Here is a 9,472-nt window from a genome sequence, read left to right as displayed (position 1 = left end):
TCGACGACTCTTTTATGTGACTCAGGCGATGAAACGATCCTCAAAGCACATACGAAGCGAACATAGCGGTAGGCTTTTAATTTCACGTGGAAATACTTTGGCTCTGCTCAAAAGATTCAGAAATTGGAGCGAGAACTGGATATCAAAACAAGTGCGGCGTTTATTCTCCCGATCTTCTTATTTTTCTCAGGGACGAGCGGAGTAAGAAAGACGCGGCGCATTTTGAAAGCGCTCATGAACGAACTTCAGTTTTTGCATGCCAGCCGCGGATCGCCGGAGGAAACGCCTGCACTCACTCAGACTGGCGAAACGAGTCCATACAATGCCTCATTGAGCTTCTCGCGTGCTGCGCATTAAAATGAAGTTTCACCGGCTGCCGGAGCGACGAGTCGTCCTTTTAAATGGAACACGTGGGCGCTGCCGCATAAATGCGTGCGTGCTCGCATTCAAAAGTGAGGCGAGCGTCATCCAGCACGCGTGCACCTGTGAGCATAATTTTCGTTGGTGTGGGCACGCTATTGTATATCTACTGTGGTGCTGCGTTTGGAGCTATGCAAATGAAGAGGATGCTCTATCATGGCGGGTTTGCAAACTACAGCCGAAAACAAAAAAGCTTGGCTTCTCGACGCCGCAAACGTATTACGGCGCGGTCGTACGAACGCCGCGTTAATTACGTCAATAAAAATTTACGGGAGGATCACTTCGGAACCAAAACCATGAGGTCTCACTCATTCCGACTTGTGCATGTTACAGAAAAAAAGTAATCGATTACAATTACAGTTACTTCAGTGAAAAATATAATTGGTTATGCTTGAAAATAAAAGGTTGCGCGAAAATAAGACACGTTCAAATGCGAGGGCACAGGGACAAGCGCAAACTCACGCTTCAATGTGGAATACGTCCGGTTTTCTGCATGCCCTCCTTCACCGTCTGGATGCGCCACTTCAAATTCCATCCGGACTATCCCGATCCGAAACAACAGTCCTCTGCCGTCTGTGGCTTGGAGTGTCTTTCACGAACAGCTTTGCTCACCGAATCGGAATGGCAGACAGTGCTGCCTGTGCTCACTGTGGCAGCGAGGAAACCATTGCGCACGTCCTGTGTCATTGCCCTCACTACAGCTCCCGGAGACAACAGCTCTCAGCAACGCCAGCACGCCTCGGTGACCAGCCGCTTTCTGAACAATCAATTTTGGAGTGCCAGAACGTTCGAGCTTCCAACCAGAAAGCGACGAAGGCGCTGCTGAAATTTCTGCGCTCAACCGGCCTCGCTAAACGACTATGACACTCCTGTGCTTGAGTGCGTGTGCGTTTTTTTTTTATTTTTTTACTCTTCTTTTCCATTCCTTACTTTTATATCCCCGCTTACCCCTTCCCCAGTGCAGGGTGGCAGACCGAAAAACTGTCTTCTTGTTAATCTCCCTGCCTTTCACTTAACCTTTCTTTCTCTCTCTCTCTCACACACACCACACACACACACACACACACACACACACACACACACACACACACACACACACACACACACACACACACACCGGTTTATTCATGGGCGGAACCACTGCTGCGCACTGTCGGCGCAGCAGCAGCCGACAGTGCGCAGCGTGTGACGCGGCCCAAAGTTCTGCCTTATGTGCGCCGAGTGTCGCACTCCCTCAAGAAAGTCGCTGGGAAATATGGGGTTCCGATTGTTCTCTCGGCCCCGAAAAAGCTGTCCGTTCTTTGCTCCCGTATTAGTGGGAAGAAAACAGCGCCTTGCGACAAAAGGCTTGTGAGGCCCTTCGTCAAATGCGCTGTCGGAGTGGTATACGAAATTCCAATTAGCTGCGGAAAGTTCTACATAGGCCAAACGGGGCGCTGCATAAATGACAGAGCGAGGGAGCAACTGCAAAATGTGTAGAAAAAGGAAAAAACTAATTTAGCTGAGCATTGCAACACGTGCACGTGTGATCCTCGACTGAATGAGATTAAGATAATCGGTAGAAGTGGAAATATGAACGCACGGTTGGTCCTTGAAGCTTTTGCTATATTGCAGAAGGCATGTGTTAGTGATCCTTCTGTCGGCCTGTCTAGTGGAGAGAGGGGTTTTCTGGCCGCGCATGTGTAATTCTTGTGTCTATCTTGGCGTACGCATACGTGTTCTCGGTGTTACTGTTTCCTATTTATTCAGTGGTTCCACCCATGAATAAAGCAGTGTGAGTTTGCGCTTGTCCCTGTGCCCTCGCTTGTGAACGTGTCTTATTTTCGCGCAACCTTTTATTTTCAAGCATGTCGAACACACTAGGCCAAGAAAGAGTTTTACTAGAATAATTTGTTATAGTTACCAATTACAGCCCGCCGAAAGTAACTGACGAATTACTAAAAAGTAGTCGATTATGTGATGTACAATTTTATGTGCCAGGCATTTCTCTGCCGGCTCGCACCATAAAAATCGTTTGTGACATGATCTTGTCCCAAATGGAACGGCTCACACTTAGAAAAATCCCAGTTTCGCAATGCCATGTATCGTACCGGGTACCTGGTACCCAAAAGCCAAGTTTCAACTGCTATTATACTTGCACGGGTCTTTGTAGTACGAAGAAACCTCAAACGTATGCATGGGGCACTTGGAAAATAAGTTCAGTTACGAGGGAAACTGCGCAGAAAAACGTTTCCCACATAATGAAATACCAACTCGACCAACAGTCTATTCTTCAAAGTTCAGTTAGTACAGCACTTCGTAGCATTTTCTCGTAAAACGTGCAGGCGGTCTTACGTAACGTCAGGAATTTCATATATGTGTAGTACTCGTGCCACGTCCCTAAATGACGCGATGAACTTTGACTAGTGTCGCAAACTCCGGAGCATGGCCAACAAAGCTCGGGAACTATCGAATGAAAACATAAAAGCGAAGCGAGATGCCGAATGTTGTGCTGGCAGCCCCACGACCTATCCTCTGCCAGTCGAAACATGCGAATCAATGAGGCTACTGTAGTTCGCATGCTCGCAATTTATGCTGTGACAGACAGCAGGGTAGCCGTTGGGTGGATTTGAAAAGGAGCTAGAACTCAAGCCAAAGGTAGCCAAAGTAGCCATGTCGTTTAATTTTATCATCAAATAGAACACAAGCGGTATTATGAGTACAGCTTTTATTGGGGAACAGAAACAATACCATTTTGAATAAGAAAGACCATTGAAATAAGTGGCCAAATTTTCCCTCTTGGTTGGTCCTGAAGCCACAGATAAGTTGCAAATAAATAAATAAATTATAAGAAATTAAGTGCGCCTGCATATAGTTTATGTAGAATACACAGAATTCTAGCCTGATACGAAGTGACTTTGGAACATTCCAGCCAACAAGTAAGTAGGAACATTACACACTATAGAGTTTTTCATTGAAGACACAGACCAAATTAGTAAAATACCAGTACAGCTTCAGATAATGAAATCTGGTTGAAGTCGAACAGCCCAGCTTCATTTCGAAACGGATCTCTGTATTTGTCAAGTTCACACGAGAACACGTGCTGCGCATCAAAATTAGAAACTTGCGCCTAGCATCAGGAAGAATGGCATGCAGCGTTATTAGTGTACTAGCCACGCGTTTGCCAATATGCACGAACTTTGTAGCCACACCGCACCACACCACACCATATTTGCAGGCACACCTCACGTTGCATTGGGGTGGTGGAGGGGAAGACATGCTCGTGCATCAGTTGATACGTCACAAAATGCTTGAAAACAGTGTATTTTATCCGCAACTAATAAGAACATTGGCTACTTAATGCGCCAACACAGAAGTTCAACACTAGCCAGAAAGTAGCCATGTATCCAACCTGAAATTTTCGTCGCCAGACGCGATCGTGAAGTAGCCAATTTGGTGCAAAGTAGCCACCGACGGGAACCCTGTCAGACAGCCTCTCTGGCCAGCAAGCTGAAGATGTGCCGTAGATATTTACACATGCTCTTGGTCATGTTACTGCTTTTAAACGCCGCACAATACTCAGTATGGTGTGGCGTTTAAAAGTACGTGCGCAATATTTTAAAAAAAGACCGCCAACTAAAAATTGTTTGGTGCATGCCTTTGTTCCAAGTGGTGCGAATTTTCTGAATCTTCGTCTGCATCGTCTGAGTGGTGGCATCGGCCGTTTCGTATCGTCGAAGGAAATATTCTTTTGGAGTTTTGAGAGTTGCGGATGTGTAAATGGCGCTGTCTGGACAATGACTGGAAATCGCCGCAAGCATTTTTGCTTTTATTCAAGCGAAAGCAACGACGTGGGAAAACGGCTTTTATTTTTCGGTCGTTTCGTTCGGTCCGCAGTGTTCTGTTGTGGTGAGGGCTCAGGTGATCCACGGGTCGGTCGGTTACCTCCTAGATACACCGTACTCCAGCATGTCGACGCTCGTTCCGAACTGGTCGGTACTTGCGTCATTTGAGCAAGACTCGTCTCTCCTGCAGCCGTCTGCGCAAAGCAAATAAGTGGTCTAGGGTCACTGCTATGCATTGCCTTCGTGAAACGTCTCTGCAGCAGATACACGTATCGAAGTGTGTCCAGTCATGAGAGGAGACGATGATAAGTGCACATTGTAGCCTGCAAATTTTGATAAGAAGTTGACAATGCCTCGAAACCTTTTTAATAACATTGACGATCCTCCATCCACGCGAGATCAGAGCGCTGACATGCAGTACAACATGGCAGCCATATATAGATCAGAGCACTGAATATCCGTGGAAAACGCGACTTGCAAATTCATAGCATAGGGTGACTTGCCAAGCGGCTTCGTCATCCCATAGCAGGCGAAGCACAGTGTTTTAAGTACGTTTCATTGCTTTGAAATAGTCAGACAATATTTTTAGTTGTCACGAAGAAAATTTGTTTATGAAGAAATTGCTTAGAAATGACAATAATTCAAGTCAGAATTGGTAACAGTTATAGTATTACGTAGTAGTAGTACATGCATGCTGACACAGCATGCATGTAAGGGTTCCCACTTTTTACTAACAAAATTTCGGAAGTGAACTGAAATCGTCAGCATAAGTAACCCATGAAAATGGCAAGGCAAACAAATATTAGCTGGTTGGAAGCTGATGCATGAGAGCACAGGGTTATATTGCCGTGAACAGAGGCATACTGTAAAAGATAACAAAAAACGCCTAGACAAGCATATATATATATATATATATATATATATATATATATATATATATATATATATATATATATATATATATATATATATAGAGAGAGAGAGAGAGAGAGAGAGAGAGAGAGAGAGAGAGAGAGAGGGAGGGAGATACGATTTTACGTAAGACACATGGGCGCCGCCACTTTGGGCTGTGAAAGGAATATTTTTCCTTTCGCAGCCCAAAGTATATCGCCGCGATATATCGCGGCGTGAAATAATAACGTCATGAAACGTCGCACCAACCCAACCGTTTTCATGCGCATGCGTCTACCGTATCGCTGTTCGTTTGGTTGTTAAAGATACAAAACCGCAAGGTTAACAGCCCAACGTGGCAGCACCGAGACCCATCCGTAAAATGGTGCGTAAGCACAATGCAGATTTCCGCAAACACAAGTATACTGCAAATATAACCAAGTATATAGTGGCTAGTAAATACGCAGGAGTGACACGCTATAGGGATGAAAGCACATAAAAAAATCATAGGGGATAAGTATATCACAGGTAAGGTTGCACGGCAGAAGCGAAGGTATCGCCTAATGATAACTCAACTACGGCACATGGAAGCGCGTTCTATTCTGCTGTATAGTTCGTAGAAAAAAGGAAAAAACGGTACGCGTTTGTTTCCATACGTGGCAACAGATGCGCTCGTCCCGTGTTGTTCTTCCCTTGTGTCTCTAGTTTTTTCGCTCTGTTTATTACTATGAATAGAATCGTCTTGCTGGGTTTCCACATCGTTGGCCTTGCTCGGTTATACTGCATGTAATTGAAAAAAAATGATCTTTGCTCTACTGTATACAATATTAAAGAGCATTTGCAGTAGATGTAGTTTCCTGCGGGATCCTATAGAGTAGGATGCCTAAGGTTAGGAACGGACACATGCCTTCCATAAGCATTCTAGATGCATTTTAGCGCTTTTTTAATACGTTCACCATGATGATGATGATTGGTACATACATGCGTATACGAATCTATAACCTTTCAACATTGGTATTTGTGAGGTATCGCTGCATACTCAACGATTTTCTTCAGTGCCGCCGCGGTGGTACAGTGGTCACTGTGCTCGGCTGCTGACCCGATCGAAAGTCGCGGGTTCGATCCCGGGCGCGGCTGTCACATTGCCATGCAGGCGAAATGCTAGAGGCCCGTGTACTTAGATTTAGGTGCACTTTAAAGAACCCCAGGTGGTCGAAATTTCCGGAGCCCTCCCCTACGACGTCCCTCATAATCATATCGTGGTTTTAGAACGTTAAACCCCAACAATTATTATTACGTTAAAGAATCGCAGGTCGTTGAAATTGCCAGAGCACTCCAATACGGCGCCTCTCATAGCCTGAGGGGTTTGGGACGTTGAACCCCATAGATCAACCAACCAGCTTTTCTTCAACACAACTGCAAATCCACCGCCCCCAGCTCCCCGATTGCTGAGAGTACTTGATTCTACGTTTCGCTGAATTATCGAAGTGTTGAAATGCTTACAACAGGGGCACAAGTGGCATAGATCTAAATGCACAGTATAGCTTCAAGTTCCACGGCTTCTTCTTAATAAGAACAGCAGCGGCAAAAATGTGGCCTTCATCCCTTGTACCATACATGAATAATTCACAAACAAGCAAACATTTATACAAACTTACTCCTGTTCCCATTGCTCTAAATTCTTTTATGGAACAGCAAGTGGGCGCTAAATCCGAAGTCAAGGTAGAGAACACGTATAGCTAGTGTGACCGACGCAATTATGAGAATTATTTACAAGGATATTCCCGAGGTTTCGTGCTCTAAGGGCATGCCCGACATGTAGCTTAAGGAAATGAAGGTGGATGTAACGGCACCAAAAGTGCATGATCTTATTTTAGCTGTCGGTACACATTTACTACGACGGAGGTTGGTGAAGGAAGAGGCAGAATTATTGTGACCAGTTACTTTAATTATTGATGAATGACGCAATGGCAATGCGGGGACTGACTAGGAACACAGCTACAACCCACTTTCATCGGAGGTTGACCATTTACCGTATCTGAGTGCATGGCTACTACCCTTTCTTCTGTCCAAAATAAAACAGCCTTTGAAGCTAAATATTTCGCAGTGTTGAGTGTTTCAGTGAACTTGAGATAGTAGCCTCAAGAAATGTTCAACCGCTGGAGCTCCGAAAATTTCGTTCAAACAGGATAAGGAATGATTCTGAATCGTTTTGGCGAACATTTTCCCCAGGCCATCCTGCTTTTCTTATGCAGACTGCACACTCCTCCAATATTACGCGTTTTATGGTCAAACGGTGCCACCGTCATGTACTCGAGCAAATAAAAGAAGCAGCTATGTCAGAATAAAGCGATTCAGCACTTTTTTAAAAAACGTTGACGTGCTAGAATGGAGTCGCGTAATGGCATCTTTAGTCACGGTAATAGCATTTTCTTTTTTGTGGGTTCTCTTGAATAATAATAATATCTGGGGTTTAACGTCCCAAAACCACGATTTGATTATGAGAGACGCCGTAGTGGAGGGCTCCGGAAATTTCGACCACCTGGGGTTCTTTAACGTGCACCTAAATCTAAGTACACGGGCCTCAAACATTTTCGCCTCCATCGAAAATGCAGCCGCCGCGGCCGGGATTCGATCCCGCGACCTTCGGGTCAGCAGTCGAGCGCCATAACCACTAGACCACCGTGGCGGGGCCGGTTCTCTTGAAATACGACGAGAAAAGACGACCCTTTTCTTTTCCCTACGTTTTTCCGTCCCCTTGCCTTTTCCAAAAAGAAGCAGAACCCGAACACTCGAGCATGTAACCTATACCAGAGCACACAGCGTCCAGCAGACGCCGTCTCGCCGCTGATTGAGGACAGACTCGTAAATGGGTCGTGGGAGGCGCGACTCTCCAAACTGGACTTGGAAAACCAATGGGCAATCCTTGACCAGGCCCGGCGAGCCGCAATAGCCAGTGGGGCCCTGGAGTGGGTTGCCGTGGGCTCCACCCACGGTCACCACGGAGCCCTATTTTTATTAAAGTTGTTTCTCTATCTGCTTCTTTTTCTGTTGTTGATGATGTTAGCATAATGGCACCTTCTTCTTGCAACATGACATTTGCGCTTGTGATGTGTGCAGTACTGGCGCACTCAAACGAGACATACCCAGGTCGGGGATGTACAAGCTGCAACAGGTCCCGCATTGCAGCTGGTGCCCCTCGAGCAAATCCAGCTTTGGTGGCGGAGTTTCCACGTGTCGTTATGATAGTCGACGCAGTGCTTGCACTGCAAGCGCAGCTCGTTCATCTACTTTCTTTTTGTGCGAGCTACATGCAGGCCCGTGTGCACGCGTTTTATCATCTGTTGCTGGTCTTGGAACGGCTGCCAAGTGTTGCAAGCGGGGAATGGTTGCGCTGACGACGACGGGTTCCCTTATAAAGTAGCGTTGCAATGAGCACGATGCAATCACGTGAACAGCGAACGACTATACAGTTGGATGTCCGCCATCGAGTGGTGAAGGCGTCTAACGCAGGAACACGTACCCCGGATAATTTTTTATCATCTTTCTTTTTTGACTATCAAGCCTCTTATACCGCCTCCACTGCGTTAACAGTTATATGGCTCTTGAACGGCAGTCTACGCGCCGTCGTGGCTTAGCGGCTATGTTCGAAATGAAAAAAAGAAGTGCATTTATCGTGAATTGCCTTTCTCAGATGTTTGAGACGGCACAAGAGAAGGTTAAGGAGGTCATAATTTCCCCGGCGCACTCCCCGTTTGTCCTTTAGCAGCGATTTCATCACGAGCAGTGCACAATCAGTGAAAGTGCTCGAATCCACCCGATAGATCTATGACATGACAGCAATCTGTGGCCCTCAACTTCATTTACAGTGGGGTTAGACCAGTTCTTATGAATCTTTTTTCTTTTATTATTGCGATTACAATTCTTGGAACACCTTAGGCAAATATTCACCATCACCGTGATGTTCTGAATATATTTATGTACGTAAATAAAAACATTCCGAGGGTTTCTTACACTATCGCTAAGGCGACTCGAAGGCGAAAGCCTAACTGGCGATGCATTAAAGACTGAAACGTCCCGTCAGAATCCGATGAGCCGTTTGGCTAGTCGCGTTTCATTTCGTGCTTGTCGAGACTCCTCTGGCGTTGCATATCTCTTCGGCCAACAGCTCAGTCTACTATGAGGACCCTTGTTGAGCAACTTCCATCGCGAGCCCTTGCCGCGTCACGCGAACGCCGCAAAGACGTTCACGTGACGTTCGCGTGACGCGGCCACAAATAGCCTGCACAAATAGCCAACAGCAGAGGAAACCCGTAAACATCCGTGGCACGTACAAT

The 9,472-nt window shown here is 46.0% G+C and overlaps 1 protein-coding gene across 1 annotated transcript in view; it reads right to left on the bottom strand.

Annotated features, from left to right (window-relative positions):
• Window positions 1–4,314: 4,314 nt before the first annotated feature.
• The window catches only part of LOC119379136 (oxytocin-neurophysin 1-like), a 47,266-nt gene continuing 42,108 nt past the window's right edge, over window positions 4,315–9,472 (bottom strand). The window contains exon 4 of the mRNA XM_037648325.2: window positions 4,315–4,438. Within this exon, the coding sequence (XP_037504253.1) occupies window positions 4,341–4,438 (98 nt within the window). The 3' untranslated portion in view covers window positions 4,315–4,340. The remainder of the gene's footprint in view (window positions 4,439–9,472) is intronic.

Source organism: Rhipicephalus sanguineus, chromosome 1 (assembly GCF_013339695.2).
Source record: "Rhipicephalus sanguineus isolate Rsan-2018 chromosome 1, BIME_Rsan_1.4, whole genome shotgun sequence".
NCBI classification, from domain to species: Eukaryota; Metazoa; Arthropoda; class Arachnida; order Ixodida; family Ixodidae; genus Rhipicephalus; species Rhipicephalus sanguineus.
This window is presented reverse-complemented; position numbering and strand designations above follow the sequence as displayed.